The following is a 25,671-nucleotide window of genomic DNA, read 5'->3' as shown; positions in this document are numbered from 1 at the left end:
TCTAGGACTGAGTAAAAATAACAAATTAGGATACTCCTCTCATTATGGGTAGAAGTATAGAAACAGCACAGTTCATGGGCCCAGTGGCTAAAGGGTCAATGTTAGTGGGGTATGATTATCCAGTACCATGGGTCAATGGTGGTAATCCGGATTTGGATAGAGACTGCAGCTTTGGTGGATCCAGGCCTGTTTTGGTAATGTCAGACTGAAGGTCAGGGCGATCTCTTGGCCCATCACAGACTCGGCATGTCTTAAAAGATATGGAGTCACTAATTGACCTTTTTGGGAAAGCCCTGTGACCCTGCCATTCTGAAGGCAGGATATTAGATGGTCTCCTCATCACTTTGTGCTGGAAGATCGCCGTGGGTTCACCGTCATCTGCCAGAGACTCAAAGTCATGCTATGGAGAACACCTTACAGTCGTAGGTGTTTCTCTGCTGATCCATGTTTAGAAATGTTAGATGTTTCAGGGGCTGATGGACCACTACACTGTAGATGTTATTTATCTGCTCACAAATAGATAGAGGCAAATTGCTGGTCTTGATACTGTCGGCCATTTATGAAGCTGTGCCCCCCGTCCTTGTCGTAGTTGCACGGCCTTCTTTAGCACACTGTACCCTGGAAAGAGAATAGCAGCGACGGTCTGAAGGCCATCAAAGTCTCCAAACTGATTTTGCAGGAGATCTTGGGCCTTGTTAAAGGCTATGTACACCTTTAGTGGCAATTTTCTTTTATTGTTACATTGTACTCATTTTGAACTAAAAATGATTTTTTTAATTGGATGTGGTCCGTGTTACATTTTGTGGCCAAGTATAGGACATGTCATATCGATCTGCATCTGTACGTTTGTTTTTGCAAAGAGATAGATCATCTCCTATACTTGGTGGTTCATTGACCCATTGAAATCAATGAGTCTGCAAAAAAAAATAAAAGGGAAGCGACATGGACGTTACATGGACCTTATCTGTATTTTGTGGATCCATGTTTTGCAGACCACAAAATATATATGGATGTGTGAAGGACTTTAATGTGTTTCCGGGTCCATACGGCTGCACCCCAAAAGATAGAACAGGTCCCATCTTTGGCCACCTCTTGCGGATAGTAGACCCGTTGAAGTCAATGAGTATGCACCTCGATGCAGGGTGCACACGGCCAATGTACGTGTTTTGCAGATCCGTAGTTTTTCGTCCGCTAAACGGACAGGTTTGTGTGAATGGGGCCTTATTGTAACAAAAAAAAACTGTGGACCAACATTTGAATTCCAATTCCAGAGACATACAGTACATCCATTTCACCTGTAAATCCCCCCTAAAATACCATAAATGTCCCTTAAAGGGAGTGTCTCACCAGGAAATTCTCTGTTGCACCCAGCACAATGCCTTGTAGGACTATCTTGGGTGAATGTAATGATCCCTTTCACTTGACGATCTGAAGAAAAAGTGCTTTTAATCCATATGCAAATAAGCAATTAAGTGCACCCCAAGGGCTGACCCAAGCCACTGTGTGCACCCTTGCTCCTACTTCTTCATTAGCCATCCCCTCCCTCTCCTTCTTGATTGGCAGGGCCAAGCAAGAGGACTATTCAAGAACCTGACCGTGTTCATCAAGAAGGAGGAGTAAGGGTGCGCTTAACTGCTCCATAGCTTATGGGTTCAAAATATTTTTATCCAGAATGTGTAGTACCCCAGAATAGGATACTTGCAAACTGTTATTATTATACAATGTTATTTAATATGTTAATGCATTATATTGCACCCCTATAGTTCTGTATGGATTAGTCGGGGTTAAAAATCCTTACTCTGCCCCTGTTGGAAGATATCACTTGATGGTGTGGAGGATCCAAAGGTCAACCAGCAGACTCCTTTGCCTTACAATGGCGTCCGTTTGGGTTCTGTCCATTGGCAGTAAAAAATAGTGCCACCTACTCATGTTGTCAAATGTGGGCTCTAAAGGCCTTTAGGTGAACAGTACTGGGTACATCAAAGAGGGGCCCTTACTTCTTAAAGAAACCGTTCACTTCTGCCAGTAATCTCACAATTAGAGATGAGCATCGTCACGAAGCGCATTTCTTTGTAATAAGCGGGTGCAACGACGGGGAACGGCATCACTGATCGCGGCATCTGAGACAAAAACATAGTGCTTTCAGGGGTTAATCGGTTAAAAAAAAATAAAATAATAATACTTACCTTATCCATTTGAGCAAGAAGAGGCAACGCTCGGCGATCTTGATTGAAGATCCTGCTCAAAATGACGTCATCACGCTGGCTGGTGTGGTAGTGTGATATGTCACCGCGCACCAGATTTCGCGCAGGATCTTCAATCAAGACGGCCGTGGCAGCCTCTTCGCTCTCAAATGGATGAGGTGAGTATGATTTTTTTATTTTAACGCCATTTCAGGCTAAATTGATTCGTTACCACAAAGCATGAGGAATTAGGCTTTGCGTCGAATCAAATTTCCCCGAAATTCGGATCGGAAGTTTCCAAAGTGGGACTCAACACTACTCACAATCCTTATAATGATTCCAGCATTTCTGACTTTTTCCTGCTTGCTGATGGTGATGATTTTTCCTTGTTCCTGGGCCCAGCATGCTCCTCCATTATTTGATTCATCCCCGCAGGATAAAGGTTTGAGAGAATTGATGTTAATGTAGTTTTATAATTGATGTGTTCACTTGCCATTAGCGTTTGATTGGTACGGTCCGAGATGGCGGGATGTTTCCTCGCAGCTCTGCCCCGCTACTGATTGATGATTTAGGTCAATTGAAAGGTTCTCTGTTGAGTTCAAATTCTGAAAAATTGCAAATTGAAAGTCGTTGTAGGACAGAGGCTCGTGGGGAATGAAGTTGCTGCTCTCGCAAAACTGCGGGATCTCCACTCTTCACAGCTTGAGAGCAATGCAGACTCCTGGCACGAAGGCAGCGCTGACGGCGGGATGAATCTATTGCGGCACATACGGTGGAGGCTGGAGAAAATATTAGAAAATAGCAATTTCTAATAACATAAAATCATTACAATTGAAGCCCAAATCACAAGACGTTTATAAACGATACCCTACCCTGGTCCACCCGGGAGCACTTCAAAATTGGCAGGTGCAATCTTTAAAATGCAAATCTGCATTGGAGCAATATGTATTATAGCAGCGATGGCCAACCTGCGGCTCTCCAGCTGTTGCAAAACTACAACTTCCAGCATGCCCAGTCTGCCTACAGCTATCAGCCTACAGCAGGGCATGGTGGGAGTTGTAGCTTTACAACAGCTGGAGAGCTGCAGGTTGGCCATCCCTGTATTATATCATAGTTGCCAACTCTCCCGAATTTGCCGGGACTGTCCCTGATATTCAGAGACAGTCCTAGCAAATTTGCGTTGTGCCGAGCCAAAAATGGGTGCTGACAATGCAAACCCTGCCCACATGTGGACGTTTCTGGGTTTCTGGGTGGATTGGGGCTTATATGCCCCAATTTTACCAATTTTCGGGAGTCCCATAGAGATGAATGGAGAGCACATTGTGCAAGCATGGCCACCACTACATTTGCTTCTATGGGTCTCCTGGAGATAGCCGAGCCAGCCCTCGGTTATTTAATGGCAGTCCCATGGAAATGAATGGAGGACAGCTCACATTGGGGAGAGGTAGGACCCACACCTATCTGACATTGGTGGTATATCCTAGCGATATGCCACCAATGTCTAAGATGAGACAGTCCCTTTAACAAGGACATGAGGACCAATAACTGAAGATTCTAGCTCATGGACCCCCTAATTTTCATTTATCAAGAATTTAACTGAGATTCGCTCCAGGGTTTGGAATCTTATCTTTCTTTTAGAAAATGTAAACCGGCCTGGAAACTATAACAGCTTCTGCCAAAACCAAACACACGTAGACGTGAGGGCGGCACGATAGAACCATCTAATCTGATGACGAAGAGCACATGTTATTACTAGTATTTACAGGCATTAGACACATGTGGGGGGGGGGGGGAGCGTGGGGAATTTCTGTAATGATAATAAATACTTCTGCCTTATCTTTGTGAAATATTCTGCATACCAGTCATGATAAACCCAGAAACACATGAAAAATGTTACATTAAAATTGGAAAGCCTCTCCTAAAAATGCCACTTTTTTAATTGTAGATTTAGAAAATAGCCAAGCTGGCTTCTGTAGTATTTCTGCAGTGCACTTCCCTATTCATTTCTATGGGACTTCTGAAAATAGCCACACGCATTGCTCGCCTATTTCGACACTGGTAGAAACAAATAAAGAGCTGCTGCGCATGCGCGGTCTGCTCTCCTTCACTTTTCTAGAGATAGGTGTGGGTCCAGGTGGTGGAACCCGCACACCTATCATACATTGGGGGCATATTCTAGCAATGAATTACATGGGCCAACCTCTTTAATGACCAGTAACATTCCCCCCTCAGAGTCCTTCAGTTAATCAACCCTTAGATCCATCAATTTTGCTCTGTATTCAGTTTCACTAATGGCTTCCATGTCATGATCGGACAGATTTCAGTTTTCCATGGTATTTGGTTTTGATTAGTTCTCCTTAATTTCTAGGCGTACTGGTACTGGTATGCTTCTAATATATGCATCGACTGACAGATACTTTTCCCTGTGTTTTAGGCTTAAAGAGATTTTCTGCTGTGGATAATACCTGTTTTTTAGAAGGTCTCCTGAAGATAAGCTGATCAAAGGTTATCTCACACCTGGAACCCTCAATAATCAATTGTAATCTGTGTTGGAACCTTGCAGCACCGGCTCAATTAAAGGCGTTCTCCGGGAATTAAGAAAATTAAAATACTTAAATATTACTTTATTATAAATATATTCCCAAATACCTTTCATTAGTTATAATGGCTCGTTTTGTTTAGGGAGCAATCATCATGAGAAATAAAATGGCCTGCCGTCCTATTAGTACATACAAAACCTGTCCTCATCACACGGCAGTACGAGTTACTTCACAGCACTGAGCTAAAGAGCTGCCTCATCCTCCTCTCTGCTCTACTTGTCAGGGATTATGATGCTAAATACAGATTATAATATCTTCAGATGAATCTCTGTAGAAAAAGGAGTTCATGAAGTACAGAGAGGAGGTGGGGATTTGGCTGATGAGTAGCAGCACTTGTATGCAGCCTCCATTACCACAACCCCACATTACCACCATCTGCCCTGTCCGTCCTCTCTGTACTTCATGTCTCCTCATGAACTCCTATTCCTACAGAGATTCGGATAAAGATCTTATCATCTGTATTCAGGATCATAATCCCTGACAAGCAGAGCAGAGAGGAGGATGAGGCGGCTCTTTAGCTCAGTGTTGTGAAGTAACTTGTCCTGTGTGTGATTAGGACAGTTTTTGTGTGTACTGATAGGACGGCGGCCATTTTTTCTCTCCTGATGATTGCTCCCTACACAAAACAAGCCATTATAACTAATGAAAGGTATTTGGGAATATATTTATAATAAAGTAATATTTAAGTATTTTCATTTTCTTAATTCCTGGAGAACCCCTTTAAGCTGGATTTACACAGCCCAATATTCGAGACAATTATCAGGAATGAAAGTCCCCTACGAACGCTCGTTCCTAATAATCTGCCTGTCTAAAGGTGCCGCAGATCACCCAATGAACAAGCGAAACGCTCGTTCATCAGGTGAAATGATCTGAGGTTCCTGGGCAGCAGGTCATGCTGTCTAAACAACAATAATTTTGTATGGGGACAAGTGATAGCAGTAGCGATTGCACGTCCTCATAATGTGGAGGTGATCTCTAAATGTAAATGTAGGACTTCACCTCCACTTAACGAGCAGTCGACTGTCGGGAAGAAATGCTTCTTTCCTGACAATCGGCTGCACCTCGGGTAGTCTAAGTCTGTGATGGCTAACCTCCGGCACTCCATCTGTGGTAAAACTACGACTCCCAAGATGTACACTTGCTTGGCTATTCTCAGAACTCCATAGAAATGAATGGAGCATGTTGGGAGTCGTAGTTTCACCACAGCTGGAGTGCCAGAGGTTAGCCATCACAGTTGCAGCATTACCCTACAGCACCTCCACAGGGAAATTAAGCATTACATGGTTTCTGGAGCACTCAACATTAGGTTCTGGGTTCTTCAGATAGATATTCTAGATTGCTCACAATGTCAAATACTTGGGCTGAGCTCTCCTTTTCCTATTGTCTCACAGATCACACGAGCTGAGCTGAAGATTTTTATACAGAAAGAATTCGATTACATGAAGAAATTGGTGCATGAAGAGGAGAAAAAAGCCTTGCACTTTGTGGACCTTAAGGAAGCTGTGGCCTCTGCTCACGTGACTGAGGCCCTAGCTGAACTCAATGTCCACATGTCCAAGCTAATGGCTGAAATGGCAGAGATCACCCAACAACTCAACAGCTTTAACCAACTGGTAATGCAAAAACCTGAGGTAACCACACTCTGTGTGTCCATGTTATCTTCATTTTGAGCCTGTGGGGGTTCGACTGCTAGGACTACCACCAATCACAAGAATGGGGGTCCGGTGTTTCTTCATATGAATAGAGCTGTGGTCGAGCATGCACACTGCCACTCCATTCCTCTCTGTCAGACTACTGGAGATTGCTGACTGCTGTACCTGGTTTCTCTCTAGCAGTCCAATGAAGATGAATGGAGCAGCAGTGTGTATGCTCAACCTTTGCTCCATCATATGAGGAGACACAAGGCCCCCATTCTCATGATCAGAGGGGGTTCCAGCAGTCAGACCCCTACTGATCAAAAACTTTTATCCTGCAGATAGGGGGTAAGTTTAGAACTTGGCACAACCCATTTATGATGGGTAAAAGTGGATCTATAGGTCCCTTAATGTCCTCCAGTACACCACAAATGAAGCCAAAATTGGTCATGAGCAGGGGCGGATTGGCCATAGACCCTACAGGGAAATTTCCCGATCCTCCTCTCTGCCGCTGACTCGGTACATAATGAACTCTCAACAGCAATTAACGCTGTGAGAATCAGGTACTCATGTACCCAACCAGTAACCTCACATGCCCTCCTGAACTCAACTGCTGTGGCCCAAACCTCACCTCCAAAGCCCTCTGCTCCATAGACAACATGAGGAGGAGGACAGATGGCAGCTATTGATGGCCTTCACAGAAGGCCAGCTTCTGGGGCAGTATATTGTGCTACACTGTGTCATTTGGTATTGTTGACCGCCTCCTACTGTTTATTTGGACCCGCCTACAAAATGGGGCCACTTCTAGTTTTTTTTTTCCAGGGCTACTTTAAGTTCCCAATCCGCCCCTGGTCATGAGCCACCGGGAAGTCAGCTAAGGAAATATTACAACTGTTAATTGTTAAAGGCTATAAACACCTTCATGTGCATTTTTTTTTTAGAATATTGCATTTTATGTATTTTGGGCTAAAAAATTTTTTTCAATTGGTCTTCAATAAACATTTTCAACAGTTTTTGTTCTACATGGTTAAGTTTCAGTCTAACTGCAGAGTATCTTGTTTTTACCCGTACACGCAACCTGTCAGGCTGCTGCTCTGAGGACTCAATGTATAGACCTTATCTCTGAATTCCTGACAGCTCTTAAACACTCATTTAAGGCTACTTTCACACTTGCGGCAGTGTGATCCGGCGGGCAGTCGTCGGAACTGGCCGCCGGATCCGCCGATCTGTCGCTGACTGAAAGCATTTGTGAGACGGATCCGGATGTGGATCCGTCTCACAAATGCATTGCAAGGACGGATCCGTCTCTCCGCTTGTCATGCGGACAGATGGATCCGTCTTGTATCTTTTTACACATTTCTACCGGTCTGCGCAGGCCGGAAGGATGGATCCGGCATTCCGGTATTTTGAATGCCAGATCCGGCACTAATACATTCCGATAGGAAAAAAAGCCGGATACAGCGTTCAGGCAAGTCTTTAGTTTTTTTCGCCGGAGATAAAACCGTAGCATGCTGCGGTTTTATCTTTTGCCTGATCAGTCAAAACGACTGAACTGAAGACATCCTGATGCCTCCTGAACGGATTACTCTCCATTCAGAATGCATGGGGATATGCCTGATCAGTTCTTTTCCAGTATAGAGCCCCTAGGACGGAACTCTATGCCGGAAAAGAAAAACGCAAGTGTGACAGTACCCTAAGGGCTCATGCACACGACCGTATGACTTTTTCAGTGTTTTGCGGTCCGTTTTTTACGGATCCGTTGTTCCGTTTTTTGTTTCCAATTCCTTTCTGTTTTTCCGTATGCCATATACAGTATACAGTAATTACATAGAAAAAATTAAGCTGGGCATAATATTTCCAATAGATGGTTCTGCAAAAACGGAACGGATACGGAAGACATACGGATGCATTTCCGTAATGTGTTCAGTTTTTTTTGCGGACCCATTTACTTGAATGGAGCCAAGCACCGTGATTTGCGGACAAGAATAGGACATGTTCTATCTTTTCAAGGTACGGAAATACGGAAATACTGCACACGGAGACACTTCAGTTTTTTTTTTAAATGAATGGTTCAGTATATGTCCCGCATACTGAACTAAAAAAAACGGCCAGTATACTGAACGCAAAATACTGTCGTGTGCATGAGCCCTAAGCCAGTATGACAAGAATTTAGCTGAGTGTTTATGAGCTGTCAGGAATGAAATAAAACATTTGCCTCAAAGGTGTTCATAGCCTTTAAGCAGCATATCATATAACCATACTGGGAGAAAATTGTTTTTTGTGATATTGATATCTTGTGCATTGGCCATAAGTATTGATGGTTGAGGGTCCAATTTCGGATATCCCCTCCAATCAGCTGAATGAAGTGGCTACATCACTCCCCAGCCTCATTCAAAAAGGTCAACAGACGAGCTGCAGCAACAGACACGGCCACTATCATTTGGATGGTGCTGAGCCTGGGTAAACAATGAAGAAGACATGTAGCAGACCCTTCATTATGCTGATTGTGGAGACATTGGGCCCTGCACCATCACTGGTCAATTATTAATATGAAGGTCCCAGGAAACACCTTTAAAGGGGTTATCCAAATATACATTATACTTACCTGCTCCCTGGCACCCGCATCACTCCAGATCCCTGTATGGCCACCGCTGCAGCTTCCCCACCGCTGCAGCTCCCCATTGCGCGGATCAAAACATCTGGCTCATCCCCATCTCGGTCTGCTATTGGCTGCTCCTCCCCTCACCCCCCCCCCCCCCCTTCCCGGCGGCAGATGTTTTTATCTGCGCGATGGGGAGATGCAGTGGCGGCCATGCAAGCACCTGGAGTGACGTGGGTGCTGGGGAGCAGGTAAATATAATGCATATGAGGGGCACCGGCATTGGGGGGAATTTTTTAGAATTCGGATAACCCCTTTAAAGGGAGTTTGTCAGCAGTTTTGACCATGCTACAGCTCTACAGTAGGTATCTGCTAGGGAGAACAGTACAAACATAGCTTTTGTGGAGTTTTTATCATCAGGAGTAGTGTGAATATGAACTTTTATTCTGCCAGGCAGAGCTTTATGGTAATAAAAGCCACAAAAAATGTAGGCCTGTATTATCAGCATGGTCAAAACTGCTGACAGGCTCTCTTTAAGTGAAAAAAAAAAGTCAGTACATATTTTATGAGAATTCATTTGACCTTAAAGGAATATTCCCCAAAGTCCTAGCCTTAGTCATCAGATAGCTGGCTGCAATGGCATCCTGATGAGGATTATCCTGCTCCTTTTGCTGGTGTTGTAAAGGTTGCCATAGATGCACAGATATTGTAGCTGATAGGACATTCATGTCAATGAGCTGTTGGAATTGTGTTCTCTGCATCGCTGATTCCTACTTCGTTTGAGGGTAATACAAGCCCTGTGATCTGAGCTGTTTTACACAGGGAAAATTGTTTAACTCAAAAAGTAAAAACTCTCAGCACATATAGATTGCTCTAAGCAATTATTCTGTGAAATAAAAAAGTCTAATTCTTATAGGAACAAGGCAATCGACACAAAATATAGAAACGTGTATATAAATAATATAAATAATAATACAAATAATACATAATATATAAATGTATATACAAATAATAGTATAAATAATATGTAAATGTATATATAAATAATAATATAAATAACAAGTAATATATAGCAGTTAAAGGGGTTATCCAATCCTTGAAAAAGGCCCCCCATGCTAAATATACTTACCCGGCTCCCCGCTCCCTGCACAGCTCTTGGTCCCTGCACCGCCACTGCAGCTTCTCCCCGTGCATGGATGAAAGCATCCGGTGTCGGGGGGGAGCAGCCAATGGCAGGCAGGGACGAGCCTCCCTAGTGTCACCGGCGATGCTAGGGAGGCTCGTCCCTGTCTTCGCCCGCCTGCCGGATGTTGTCATTCGGGCACGGGGAGAAGCAGGGGACCAGGTGAGGCGCAGGGAGCAGGGACCCGGGTAAGTATATTCAGCGTGGGGGGCCTGTCATATGGTGGGGGGGGGGTGGCTTTTTGGATAACACCTTTAACCCAGTGCTCCACTTGCTCATATTTTAATACAATATATTTCTTATTTTTATTGTGATAGGAACCAATTACGTATCTAAAGGTCCTTTAATGTGGACCAATAATCAGGCCAATTATGGGGGATGAGCGTTCCCAAAAATTGCTGGCAATCACCCGATGAATGAGCAAATACTTGTTCATCGGGGGAGCGTGTCCTTCTGTCATTGTACAGACTGTACTGGCTAAACACTGGTCTGCTGCCCAGTAACCAAGATTGTCTATGGGGACAAGCCACCTCTCTAGCCATCGCTTGTCTCCACACAACAGAGGTGATTGCTGAACGTAAATGCAGCCCTCATTGCCTGATCAGGCAATTATCGGGAACGTCTGGCTTGTTTAAGATAATTGCCTGACAAATCAGTCCATGTAAAAGGACCTTTACTTGAGTCATATATATGTTTAATTTCCTTCCATATTAAAAATCAGGTGATTTTCATTTATTTCCCATGATTTTGTCACACAAATTGCGATTTTTGACTGAGCTTGAGGTTTTAGTATTAACTCGCAGAAGGAAGTCCTCCCTTATAGACACTTAAGCTGGCCATACATTTCAGATAGCTATGCACCTTCAGCTGTCTCTCCCAACCCTCCCCCATAGACATGCACCCTCGGCTTGGCCAAGAGTATATGTATTCAGAATGGGGAGAGTGAATTAAAGGGCCTTTCAGGTTTGCATTAACATTCTTTAAAATAATCATTTATGAAGGGTTCTGTAATTTTGTAATATATTTCTCTTACCTTTTTTGCTCTTGTGTTCTGGGCGGTGGTCACATGAACATGCGCTTTTTCAGTTTCTGTGATGTCATGTCCATGGGTGGGGCAGTGAGAGGGGAGTGTCTGTGTAACTAGCTGGGTGGGAGGAGCCAGAAACTAGCTGGGCGTTGTTAGGGGCGGAGCTGGAGCGTTGGCAGAGGAAGGAGAAGTGCATCATGGGTTTGGTTGGATGCAGCAACAGGAAGCGCTACGTAGAGGATGGAAGCAAAGCTGCAGGGATCGGTTTACATGGTGAAAACAGGTCAGGAGCGTCCAAATAAAAAAAAAGGCATGGGGAAGACAAACCCTTTCAGCAGGTGCCAGACTCTGCAACAACAGGATTGGGCATGTTGAATCCAACTGCCCAACCCTTGTCCCACCACAAATTTGCATGTTTAGCCATATTAATTTAATATGTATGGCATTGGTTGACCAAATAAAAGTGCAAAAATTAACATGTCTTTCTCTTTTTTTATGTCCAAGAATTCAGAAGAAGATGAAAGGTGAGTGTATAGAAGACGTATGTTTTATATTATGCAGACACTATGCTAGGGCTTGTTTCACACTAGTATTAGAGCTCCCCGGAACAATTTTCCAGAACGCAACGGTTTTTGTCTGGCCGAATCCCGGCCTATTTGTAGGGTTGCAGCCGACTCTCCGCCGGATCCCATTATAGTCAATGGGGACCAGCGGGCATTTAGTACTTTCCACCAGTGCCAGATCCGGAGCGCTGTGCCGCAGATGTGAAAGAGGCCAAAATCTAAATAATTTTTGGATGTATTTTAGTATTGTAAAAAATTTCCTGTGACTACATAGGAGGAATCCATGAGATGTGATCAGTGCGCTAAACAGGATCCTTCAAGTTAACTCTTTATGTGTTTCTTTCTCTTTTTTAACTTTATTCCACTTATTCTGGAACTGAAAATCCAAAATCCATACAGCGTAATCCAGCACGGGAGGCGGCGGCAGCTGGTTAATGTGACCCTCGCTGGTTTCCTTATTAGACATAAATCCGGCAGAGCTAAAGCTTTTGTTTATAGGAGACTAAGGAATTCCATAAGTCATAAGTGGCTTTCCACACCGCAGGGTGACAGAGCAGAGAGCGGGGATTATATCACCACCTTTATCTGTCATCACATGAGAGGACCCCCTCCCCCGCTCCCACCCACAACACCCCATTTGCTGATCTCGACCCCACACTTTCAGTTCCCTAAGTGGTCAGAATACACCGTCTATATTTTTAGCCCAGCAACTGGGCCCTGGCCAAGGTACGATACACAAATCCAAACATGGTGCTCACTGGACAAATCCTTCTCATAACTATATAAAGGAACAAGGCGGATTAACTCTTCCCTGCCCGCTGGCCCATCAGCCACATAAAAAACAGCAGTATTGTAAATAGAACATGGTACCGTAGGTAGGGGGGCTGTTTCAGATTTTGCATTTAGACCCTAGTGCTTTAAGTTGTGGCTCTGGGTTTTGAAGGCAAGGTTGGCTCAATGTTGGTACAGGACCCTCGGACAAAATATTAGTTTTCTTTTTTTAGGTTGAGAAATTGTTGAAATATAGAGATTAAAGGGGTTTTACAACATGCCCAACCCGTATCTGCTGAACATACATCACTGGGGGAAGAGTCAGGAGTCCCCATACACATTAAGGGGTTTCCAGGCTTTTAATATTGTTGACCTATTCTCAGGATAGGTCATCCATATCAGATCGGCGGGGGTCCGACACCCACCTGTATGAAGAGAAGGCACACGCCGTGCACGATAGACATAGACATAGCAGCAGCGAGCAGGAGGAGAGACAGGAGATGGCGCATGTCTTCTCTTCATACAGCTGATCGTGGGGGTGCCGGGTGTCGTCAGGAGGGGTTCCTGCCCCTCATGTCCTCAGGACAGGTGCTTGGCGTGCATGCTGTGCCTGCGCTCCCTGGACTTTGTGTGGCTGTCATGGCCCATAACAGGTAGGAACTAGTGTTAGGGACCACTCATAGATGCGACCTTGACGTGGTGAGTGGCTTATTACTCTTTGGCCAAAATGTACACCAATGCCTTATTCAACATCCAGCATAGAGGCAGGGCAGAGTGCTGGTTGCAGAGTGCGATTGCATTTGTGTTTTTGCGTTTGTATCTGTATTTCGCCATAGCAATGTGCACCTGCTAGGGGTTGTGCTGACTGAACCCCCCACATTAATATTAAAAACCTGGAAACCCCCTTTAAATGGACGACCGATCCCACTAAAATCAGCAGGTTTGGCCGACATATATTTAACATGTGTAACCAAAACATACGGTTCCAATATAAACAACAGTAGACTATATAAATGTGTGAATCACAGCATTGTCCAACATCATGCCCGTATCTAGGCTAATATGAAGGTAAGATGGACACCGTGTGAATGGCAATCCTATAAACAGTATCATTGTGATAAGACGCCTAATAACACATGTCAGGTTGTGGTGGTGCACAGGCAATGAGGAGTGATAAAGCCAGAAGCCATGGCCGATCAATATCTTTCATTGAACGGGGTGGGGGCGGCAATGATGGACAGACACTTAAATTAATGAAGGAGATGGAAGCAGGAACGGGAATAAATAGTCCAGGAGATAATGTCTTGAAAACAAATAATAAGCGTAAGCACCAATTAAAAAGAAATGATGCACGGGCCACTTGACGGGGATTCATGATTGGTCTTCGACTTGTCCCATCTGTAAATAAATAAGAGACAATAGAGTGAAAATATAAAAGGAGTTGTCTGAGGTTTTGATATTTCTGGCCTATCCTCAGGATCGGTGGGGATCTGACTGGTGGCACTCCTGATGATCAGCTGTTTGAAGAGGCCAGTAAGCACCATGTCCTCTTTCTAGGCCGGTAACATCACGTTCATCGGTCGCATGGCTCAGGTGCCCGTCAGTCCCATTCAAGGGAATGGACCTGGGCTGCAGTACAAAGCACAGCTGCTATCCAGTGGGTGGCGCTGTGCTTGGTAAGGTGTGAGGAGGCTGGAGCACCATGGCGCTCATGAAACAGTTGATCGGTGGTGGTGCCAGGTGTCAGACTTTCACAAATCTGATACTGATGACCTATCGTTAGGATAGGTCGTCAGTATTAAACACCTAAAAAAAAAGCTTTTACATCAGCTCATGTCAACCAAACCAGAGACTTGTCCAAAAGAAAGAGACACCCAACTGTAAGCAGCTGTGTTGGGGTTCCTGCCCCTCGTCGGTATAGAGCAGTGGGCTGGTGGGTTCTCATTGAAGAGACCCAGTGGGTAGGTGAAGACTTATTTTAAAAAGTATTGTCTAAGTCCTCTTGCACACGAACGTAAGGGCTCCGTGCCCGTGCTGCGGACCGCGTACGGCGGTTCCGCAATACACGGGTCACTAGCCGTGTGCATTCTGCATCACGGATGCGGACACATTCACTTGAATGGGTCCGCAAATTCAGAGATGCGGTGCGGAACTAAACGGGAGCACGGAATGGAACCCCACGGAAGCACTACGGAGTGCTTCCGTGGGGTTCCATTTCGTGCTTCCGTTGTGCGAAAAAATAGAACTTGTTCTATTTTTATTTTTTGGCGGAATGGACGGATCGCGCACCCCATTCAAGCGAATAGGTCCACGATCCACATGCGGCTGCCCCACGGTCGGTGCCCGTGCATTGCAGACCGCAGTTTGCAGTCCGCAGCACGTGCACGGAGTCCTTAAGTTCGTGGGCAAGAGGCCTAACTTTTTGGCTTTTTTCGCCTGTCACTCACTTCTTGATGGACCGATTGAAAAAAATGATATTCACCTGCACCCAGATGCTCCGTTCCAAAAACTTGGCTGCACTCAGCGATCTTCCCTGCCTGCCCTGGACTGTAAAGCAGCGAAGTAGGGCGCTACAGCCAACGACTGGCCCCATTCAAGTGCTACTTGTGGACACATCACTGTTGAGGCCAGTCATTGGCTTCAGCAGCGCACATGAAACTGTCCAAGTGGAAGTTTATAGGCCAGGACCAGAAGACTTCTGAACAGAGCCAAGGAGTCAGAACAGAGCGGCGAAAGTGACTCTGATCTTTTCAACAGGTCCAACCCCTTTAGGGAGACAGGCAAAAAATGCCCAGAAGCTGTTGTGCCCCTTTAACACAATGCTCTGTACTAATGAGCGGAGAGAACCTCAAAACAGATGGGTCACTCGTCCTTTTGGTGAGGCTATCTTTGCATACTACTTTCCCATGGAGCATTGCCTTGCGATAAGTCTCTTCAATGAGTAGCAGACCCACCTGAAACACCTTCACAAAAACATATGGTAGAAATCACAAACCTAAATTGTTTACATTGTCCAAAAGAAGTCAACTATGGCAGACTACGTCCGATCTTAAAATCTGCATTTAGACCCCACGGAGGTAATGTTTTAAGCTTGAAAAAACACTGTAACCTCCTTCTGTTAAGGGCTCATGCACACGACCGTATGTATTTTGCGGTCCGCAAAAAACACAGATGATGTCCGTGTGCATTCCGTATTTTGCGGGAACGGAACAGCTGGCCCCTAATAGAACAGTCCTATCCTTGTCCACAATGCGGACAATAATAGGACATGTTCTATTTTTTTGCGGAACGGAAATACTGTGACATACGGAAATGGAATGCACACGGAGTAACTTCCGGTTTTTTTCGGACCTATTGAAATGAATGGTTCCGTATACGGTCTGCAAAAAAAGGAATGGACATGGAAAGGAAATATGTTTGTTTGCATGAGCCCTAAGAGCCACCACAATGTAAAATTTCAGCTAACATCTTATATGTATTCTACAAAATACTCGGTCTGAATGGTGGACTATAGTTGGGCTCACATGTATAGGCAGGGGCGTAGCTGTAGGGGGTGCAGGAGCCTGAGGGGCCCAAAGACCCTTGTACCACATAAGAAGATACCGGTATTACAGAAAGTGCTTGATGGTCAAATTACATCTCTGGCTGGAGGGAAGGGGTTAGGTCAAAAATTTGGCATGGGGGGGGGGGGGGCACTTAAATTTTTGCCTCAGGCAGCAGTAAGGCTATGTGCTTCCCTGCCCCTTGCCACAAAGCACTAAAGGAAGGGGGGGCCCAAGCTGAACTCTTGCATTATGCCATTTTTTATAACTCATCCCTGATGTGAAATGTGGAGGCTCGACTGTCACCACAGCTCATGTCATCGAAGCACTGGATGAAGTAATGGACCACAAGTTCAGACGAACCCGAGGGGGGTGCGGGATGTTGTGCTGTCACCAGACATATGTGTGTGCGCGGTGTGGGACGTGATTCTGCGGGCTATCAGGGGATGAGCTATCATATCGTATTACAGCAACACCACTTCCATCTGGAATCATGTAAGCTTACTGCAGCTCATAAGGGAAGCATGCCCCAAAATAACCAACAGTAAGTTCGCTTTCTTTCTGAAATGTGTGCACTTATTTTTTGAAAAAATAGCATTAAAAAAATGTAAGACCCAGAAAATGTGGTATCACTTTTTTACTAATTTTTCTAATCTGTTTTTCCTATTTGTATTATATTTTCTGTACATGATTATGGGGCAGCCATCTTGCCTGAGCTGTTATTGACAGCATTTAGGGGCACATTTATTAAGACCGGCATTTAGACGCCATTCTTAATAAACCCCTGGCGGTGATTCCGCTGAAGTTATGAAGATCCGCAGGCCTCTCTATAACTTTGGCGCATCCACCGCCGCTTCTAAATGTAAGACAGTTTCCGAGCTCTCTTACAATTAGACCTTTTTCTAAGCCTAAAACAGGCGTAGAAAATGATGAATGTGATGGGCCTGCCGGCCCGTCCGCACCCACGCCATGCCCACAACTTTAGACCTGGCGTGAGCGGGGAAAAGTTGCAGACGGCGGCACCACTAACTGACGGCACCACTAATATAGGCGTATTTCAGTATCATGAATGACCCCCTAAGTCTTTACAGCATTAGTCTGTACATGACTAACAGACTTCTATGGGACAGTGAGGTGGGCATGCTCTGCGACCTGTGTAGAGGTCATTTTGCAAGGAGGAGGAGGAGTTAAGCTGCGATTAGAGATGAAGGAGAGTTCTGCGCCTGCTGCTTGATTGACAAGATCAGACATCTCGGCTGACCCTGACAATCTCGCGCCTGCGCCGCTATTCCGAGTAGAGGAAGAAGTGCAGAGGCTCTGCTTCTGCCACTGGAGCAGCGACTGCCTATGTACCGCCACACTTCTGGGTAGCGGCACATGAACAGTTGCTACACCCCTTTTGGAAGCAACACCTCTGTGCTTGCACTACTACTTGGAGCAGAGGCGCAGGCACACCAGGGCCGGCCGATTTGTCTGATCTTGTCAATCAAGCCGCAAGGGGAGTGTCTGGGATACCCTGTCACTGGCGCAGAACTATGCTTGACGAGGTGAATCTATTCCTACAAATCAAGTTGCTCATCTCTAGCTGTGATTATCACTGACTGATTCCTCTCAGGGGTGGATTTTATGTTATCCATATATACTGTAGACATTATCTGTTATTGTAGTCCTGCCTGTGATGATGATCAGATGACTGCTGAGTAGTGTTGAGCGAACTTGTGTTTTAAGTTCGGCGTCTAAAGCATCCATATGCTTCAAGAATGATGTCTGCAGCACTTTTCACTCTGTGCCTATTTTGACTTATGGCTTAAAGCCAAGTTCCCACCAACATGAGCCAAGAAACTCGAATGTCTGTTGTGTCAAACAGGGTTACACATTTGAGCTGTAGGCCCAAACCCAACCAATGCTACCTTCTGACAAGGCTCAGCCAAGGGCAAGCATACCATGGAGGCAGCCCACGCCTCCGGATTTTGCACTGGGGCCCAGAATGTTCAAGTTACAGATTTGGCTGGAGGGTAGGGGTTAGGTCAAGAATTTGGCATGGGGCATGGGGGGGTGCTGTATCATCTTTTGCCTCAGGCAGCGGGAAGGCTATGTGTTCCCCTGCCCCCTTGCCACAAAGCACTAAAGGAAGGGAGGCCCAAGCTGAACTCTTGCACCCTGGCCCATGAACCTTTAGCTACGCCCCTGCTTGCAAAGTGTGGTCCTGTAAGACAGTTTCCTTGCAGTAAAAGCCATCAACCTAAAATGAACCAAAAACACAAATACAAACCATTTTTTTTATTTTATTTGAGGTTACTGTGCATTTAAAACATAGAGTACACTGGACATTGGTGTAGCCTATGAGATATCACAGTTCCATACGTCTTGTCAGGGCGAGCAGCGGAGATGTATGGGATTAATCTGCAGGGTTACTGATTTTTAGATAAAGGCTTTCCATACACTGGAGGGATGAGATATATCATAGCGGCCGGATAATCCACTCCTGGATCATTTATAGCTAGACTAAGCCCATCTATAGACTAGGTCCCTACACAGTTGGATATCCATCAAGTGCCATCAATGGTCGTATATTCTGTACATTAATTAGGGGCACAGAAGACTCTTCATTTAGATAAGATCATGCACACCGCGGCGGAAACCAATTTATTTCAAGTACAGTTTTTACGGCTGAGCTGTAATGAGTCGCGTTCAGTGTATAGATTCTTTAGAGAACAATAAAGAATTCTAGATAGAACGTGCGCCTCCTCCTCCTCCCAAGTCTAATAAAACTGAGGTAGGGATTCTAGAAGCATTGGCAAAGTCAACCATGGCGGTTCAGCTATATACGATGAAACCTCGAGAAAAGCCCACCTCTTTGAGAAGACTACCCCAAAACTAGACCAGATTATTGTATAATGGTCTTCCAATTCTATTATTTCCCATATATTTTTACCCTCTTCTTTGAGAGGACAACCACTTAAAAGGACCATTTTTTGACAAAGAGGTTTCATGGTATTCTAGCCTTGGAAGTTCTAATAATGTTCCAAGGCTAGAATACCTGACTGGTGTTTTGGTATCCATGGGCGCTCGTTTGCACTGGTCTGATTACACAGAAATCGGGAGGAATGATTCATTCCTACCTCATTCTGTTCTATTCGTAATCGGCAGCAAATCCCGTATTACACAAGTAGATGTGCTGCCGATAGTAAAACATCTTTCCTCCTGATGAAAGAGCTCGTCCATCGACTGATCGGCTGCTCGATTATATGAGCCAGTTAGTCGATGCAGCCTGTTCAGCTACACATGCAATGTAGTGGAGGTGGTAAGAGACTGCCCATTCAATAACCCTTTCAGCATGGACTTTTCGGGTGGAAAGACCATTAAACTCTTCAGAGTTTTCAAATCACTTTGGTTCCTTTATGGGGCTCTCTTGAAACAACGCATTTCAGGGCTAGAAATGCCTCTTTGTCACGGTGCGGTTCACCGTGACATGGTTTGCCGTGCAGGCTGGCTGCACGCCTTTTGCGTACTGGCTGCGGGCGTTTCTGTGTAGGCTGATTGCTTTTGGCTGCGTGCTGGCTGCGGTATCTAGTGTGAACCTGCCCCCGTGTGTGTGTACCCCCTTTGGCTGTATCCTCTCCCTGTGGGTATGTCAGGTTGGTTGCGCTCTTGTGTACTGGCTGTGCATGCTGGTTGCTAGGGGCAACGTCCTGTATCGCAGCTTGGTATGCTGTGGTTTCTGACCTGATTTGGTACCTCCCTGTTTGGTTCTGATGGGATTAACTTCCCCTGGTCGGTTCCTGAGTGTGTCCTTTCAGGTGCGCTCGTTAGGCTGCTATTTCTGCCTTTGAGCGTGGAGTGTTGCGGTCAGTCTGTTCTGTTTTGTCTTGTTTCATCCTTCTGCTCTGTGTAGTCTGTCTACATTTGTCTTACCAGGTTTTGCCCTTTGCTGCTGACCCAAGGGGTCCTACCATCTACACCTCGGTGTTCCGCCTGGTTCTGTATTGTTGTCTTCTGGCCCTGTACCTTGCCTTGTCTATGTCCTGTATCTGTATAGCCTAGCGGAGCTTATCTGCGTCTGATCTATGTCCTGTTATTGTCTGTCTGGCAGTCCTTACTGCTTCCGTTGGTCCGTTCATATAGAGCCTAGCAGAGCTTTTGAGGTCTTCTGTTATAGTCATTGTCACGTGTCTTGGTTCCTTTGTAATAAGTTATTTGTTCCGTGGTCCTTGGCCTGTTTGCCTTGTCTTGCTCGTATGACGTCCCGGAGGTCCCCCTTGGGACATCCGGCACGTGACACTCTTCATCAGGTTGACAGAAGACAGTAATAACCTTAGGTTACCATAAGTTATTTCTATCTTGAGTAAAACTGACGACAAAGTATTTCTAGAGACCCCAATAAAGGAACCAAAGTTGTTTGAAATTCACGGATTGTTTGATGGTCCTTTGCTCCCCCAGAAAGTCTGTCCTAAATGGTAATAACCACCTCCATTAAACTGCAGTCAGGGCAAGGAACGTGGCAGCAATGGTTCCTACAAGTAGAGTTGTGTCCACTACAGCACCCTCTAAGCTGAGCCTCTAGAACCGGGGTGTCCAACTGTTTGGCATCTCTTGGCCACATTGGAAGAATAAGATATGCCTTTGGACGCAATGTGTGAGGTCCCCCTGGAGGTGTGGAAGTACCCTTAATAGTCAAATAAGAATGCTTACCTGACTTCCAAAAAACATTAAGTGCCTAACGTTGCAATGGTTGGTTGACATATTATTGACTCACCTGTCCTCTCCTTCACCAGGGCCTGCAGCAAGGCACTCCAGCTCTTCCTGCAGCCCCGCACTGTGCTCTGGCGTCAGCGCTGCACTATGTCCTCATGTCACACACAGTGTCAGGTCATAGCACCTTAAGCACTACATCCTGATGCTATACACTGTCAGGACCTAGACACATAAAACCATGGAGCGGTGAGTAAAGCACATACTTTCTGCTCCAAGGCCTCCTGTCCTTGAAGGCTGTACTAATGATCATTACAAGCTGGTGCTAGAAATGGCCCTGGTTTTAAATATGTTTATTATTTTGTGTTGGGCCACATTTATGGCCATCCCGGGGCCCATCTCATGGGCCATGGGTTGGACACCCCGGCTGTAGCATTTCATCACTCTAACACCTCCTTAACATACCCACCCTATGGTGGGCTTTCTGTATTTTTCTTACTGTTCAGCTACACAGAGACCCGTAGGGGGCAGGGGGCCACTCTGGACAAGTATCCTGCTTCTTTCACTTGGGTCAGAACTTGTGTCTTTCATAGATTACACAGACACTATATCATTTTCATTGACTCCTGCAGGGCTCTAGACCACCAGGGATGTTATCATTGACTCCTTCATGGCCCTAGACCATGAGAGATGTCATATTCGACTCTTTCACTGCCTGAGCCTACAGGAATGTTATCATTGACTCCGTCACTGGTCTAGACCACCAGGGATGCTGTTATTGAGTCTTTCATGGCGCTAGACCACAAGAGATGTTATCATTGACTCCGTCACTGGTCTAGACCACTAGGGATGCTATTATTGAGTCTTTCATGGCCCTAGACCACAAGAGATGTTATCATTGACTCTTTCACTTCTTTGTATGTTCTAGACAGATGTATATGTTCTATGGGTTTCCACAACTATAGAGCATGACCGACTCTGGGAACATGTGCAACATTGGAGCTTGACTTGCTTTCATGGGCAGCTTTCCAGGAAAGGCCTTCTATGAGTTTCACCTTCATAATGGATACAGAAGTAGTTCTATTTCTGTCTGTAGGGAGAAGAAGAAGAGTGTTGAATGAATGAACAACGATGATTGATGCAGCCCGTCGAGTGCCGCTCTACTGGAGGTTTGATAGGGTCACTGGGCCGGTGTCTCTGCGTTTCTTACAGATTCGGCTAATTACTGCAGAATTGCCACTTGACTGACAAAAATGATTCTGCTGGTAATTTTCCTTCCTCATTATAAATGGGATTATATCAAGGGGTTTTTCGCTCTTATGCTTTCCTTTCTGATAAAGTGAGCACAAACAGGCTTTTTCTAATAAGATTAAGAAGGGTCATTTTGAAGTAGGGTCGTTGGATGACAGACAAGGCAGGAATATATTATCTCGTACTCAGTTATTACTTTGAAAGAGACAATAAAATGGGCGCCGCGTCGCATTAACGTCTTTCATCCTACACGAGGGCAGTGATTCTACGACCTCAGCTTGGTGGCTCCAAGAATGTAAAAGCGTAAGATGTAAGAGAAACCTCTAGAGCTCTGCTGTGACAACCCTTAGGGCTCATGCACACGAACGTTTTTTTTTCCGTGTACGTTCCAATGTTTGCGTTCCGTATACGGAACCATTCATTTCAATGAATCCGCAAAAAAAAACTAAGGTGCTCCATATGATTCCGCTTCCGTATTTCCGTTCCGTTCAAAGATAGAACATGTCCTATTATTGCCCGCAAATCACGTTACGTGGCTTCATTCAAGTCAACGGGTCCGCAAAAAATACGGAATGTACTCCATGTGTCTTCCGTATACGTTCCGTTTTTGCGGAACCATCTATTAAAAAAATTAGGCTGGGCATAAAATTTTCATGTACTTACTGTTTACTTACTGTATGTTTCCATTTCCGTTTGCGATCCGCAAAAAAACTGATTGCAAACAGACACAAAATGAAACGAAAACACTACTGAAACCAAAAAACTGAAAAAAGTATCAGTTTAAAACGGACCGCAAAACCATACGGTCGTGTGCATGAGCCCTTACTTTAAGCCTCTTACACACCACCGTATGGTTTTGCGGTCCGTTTTAAACTGATCCGTTTTTCAGTTTTTTTTATTTCAGTAGTGTTTCTGTTTCCATTCCGGTTTGCCGTTCCGTTTGGTTTCCATTTGTGATCCTTTTTTTGCGGATTGCAAACGGAAACAGGAGCATACAATAATGTTTAAACAGTAAGTACATAAAAAAATTGGGCTGGGCAAAAAATTTTCAATAGATGGTTCCGCAAAAACGGAACGGCTATGAAAGACATATGGATGCATTCCGTATGCTTTCTGTTTTTTTTTTGCGGACCCGTTGACTTCAATGAAGCCAAGGAACGTGATTTGCGGGCAATAATAGGACACGTTCTATCTTTCAACGGAATGGAAATACGGAAGGCATACGGAGTACCTTCTGGGTTTTTTGGGGCGGATGTGTGCAGGGGGCCTAAGGCTATGTTCACACAATAGATTTTCATACAAATTCCAGCACATATTCCACATCAAACTTTGCATGCAGTACGCATCCCATTGTGTGAATGTCTGGAATTTTTTTCCACCACAAAATAAATCCAGAGCAGGCAATGTGATAAAATAAATAACATACTCAGCATTGTCCACCAGCAGAATAGGGAGTGCAGCTCTGGAGTATAATACAGGATGTAACTCAGGATCAGTACAGGATAAGTAATGTATGTACACAGTGACTGCACCAGCAGAATAGTGAGTGCAGCTCTGGAGTATAATACAGGATGTAACTCAGGATCAGTGCAGGATAAGTAATGTAATGTATGTACATAGTGACTGCACCAGCAGAATAGTGAGTGCAGCTCTGGAGTATAATACAGGATGTAACTCAGGATCAGTGCAGGATAAGTAATGTATGTATACAGTGACTGCACCAGCAGAATAGTGAGTGCAGCTCTGGAGTATAATACAGGATGTAACTCAGGATCAGTACAGGATAAGTAATGTATGTACACAGTGACTGCACCAGCAGAATAGTGAGTGCAGCTCTGGAGTATAATACAGGATGTAACTCAGGATCAGTACAGGATAAGTAATGTATGTACACAGTGACTGCACCAGCAGAATAGTGAGTGCAGCTCTGGAGTATAATACAGGATGAGGCTCAGTATCAGTACAGGATAAGCAATGTATGTACACAGTGACTGCACCAGCAGAATAGTGAGTGCAGCTCTGGAGTATAATACAGGATGTAACTCAGGATCAGTACAGGATAAGTAATGTATGTACACAGTGACTGCACCAGCAGAATAGTGAGTGCAGCTCTGGAGTATAATACAGGATGTAACTCAGGATCAGTACAGGATAAGTAATGTATGTACACAGTGACTGCACCAGCAGAATAGTGAGTGCAGCTCTGGAGTATAATACAGGATGTAACTCAGGATCAGTACAGGATAAGTAATGTATGTACACAGTGACTGCACCAGCAGAATAGTGAGTGCAGCTCTGGAGTATAATACATGATATAACAAAGTGGCGCAACTTTTTATGAAGATTATCTCAATTTGTCACCTGTAAAATGGGGTTCAGAGGTAGACATGGCAAAAGAATGGGGTTCCTATGTCCTCCATTAGTATGGAACAGCAGTTGGGCATGCGCCCTGTTGCTCCATTCAAATTCTATGGAACTGACAAAAATAGGCGAGTACAGTGGTCAAGCATATCCGACAGTCCTGTATATCACGGCTCCATTCAAACTGGGGACACAAGACCACCATTCTCCTAATCGGTGTAGGGTCCCACAGCCAGACACCCATCAATCAGAGACTTATCAGCTATCCTGTGGATAGGTGATATAAGTTGTCATTCTGGGACGATCCTTCTCATTTTCCAGGAGAACATTTCAGGAATTCTACATCCTTAATAACTCAGGGGGGACCTTTCTGGGGCCTGCGCGTTTTTAAAGGAATGCAACAATGTGATTGTAAGGAATATGCCTTATTTTACAAGCATGCTTTATTTTGTCTCACAAGAGCAGTAAAATATATGAACAGAGTTTATTGTGTGCAGATAATTTACCTTCTCTGCATATTTGCATTTTATATATCTGTATATAGGTCTGGTGGGAACTGATCTGGATCATAAAAGCTAAAACATTAAATGACAACATAGATGGAAAAAAAGTAACAGCGCCCCCACCAGGCTCTGCAATTAATTAGGATATGGAAACAATGTATCATTGACTTTCCTATAGGCACAATTCTGTATCTCTTAAAGGGACAGGCTAACATTTTTACCTTTCTGAAGTCTTTGCGAGTAGAAGTTTAGCAGCACATAATAAGGGAGACGACAATAGGAGTAGTTCAAGGTTTTCTACTGTGTGGAGTTGACCTGGAGCCTGGACTTCTAGTGTATATTAGGTTTTTAGTTTCCAAACATGGAAGTTTTACATAACTTCTATTCCAAAGACTGTAATGATTGTTTAAAGGGAAACATAGAAACATAGAAGACTGACGGCAAAAAAGACCACCTGGTCCATCCAGTCTGCCCTTATGTTATTATTACTATATATTATTATTTTGTTTTTTACTCTTAGGATAGACAGATATTTTATGCACATTACCTTATTATTTCAAGCCCCATCAAGTCAAGTTCGACGTACCCTCTTCTTGCCTCTTGCCCCTTGATTGAGGTTTCAGAGCAGTGGCAACGTCATCCCCTGTCACCTCAAGGGCGCCTGTGCAGTGAAGCTCAGTGTACAGCGCCTGGCTTCAGCGCTTCTCTGCGCCAGACAAGGGGGACACTGCACACCTGGATGACCAGGAGCGCGCCATCACT

The 25,671-nt window shown here is 44.8% G+C and overlaps 1 protein-coding gene across 2 annotated transcripts in view; it reads left to right on the top strand.

Annotated features, from left to right (window-relative positions):
- Nucleotides 1–25,671, top strand: part of TRIM44 (tripartite motif containing 44) — an 80,549-nt gene that overhangs the window by 14,494 nt on the left and 40,384 nt on the right. Inside the window, exons 3-4 of one of the 2 annotated variants that reach the window (XM_044269768.1) lie at nt 6,175–6,396; nt 11,731–11,750. In XM_044269768.1, coding sequence (XP_044125703.1) covers nt 6,175–6,396; nt 11,731–11,750 — 242 coding nt within the window. Of the gene's footprint in view, nt 1–6,174; nt 6,415–11,730; nt 11,751–25,671 lie in introns of both variants that reach the window. The other variant, XM_044269767.1, reaches the window with a different exon arrangement.

The sequence above is a fragment of the Bufo gargarizans genome, chromosome 10 (genome assembly GCF_014858855.1).
Source record: "Bufo gargarizans isolate SCDJY-AF-19 chromosome 10, ASM1485885v1, whole genome shotgun sequence".
NCBI lineage: Eukaryota > Metazoa > Chordata > Amphibia > Anura > Bufonidae > Bufo > Bufo gargarizans.
The sequence above is the reverse complement of the archived record's forward strand: the minus strand, read 5'-3'. Positions and strand labels throughout refer to the sequence as shown.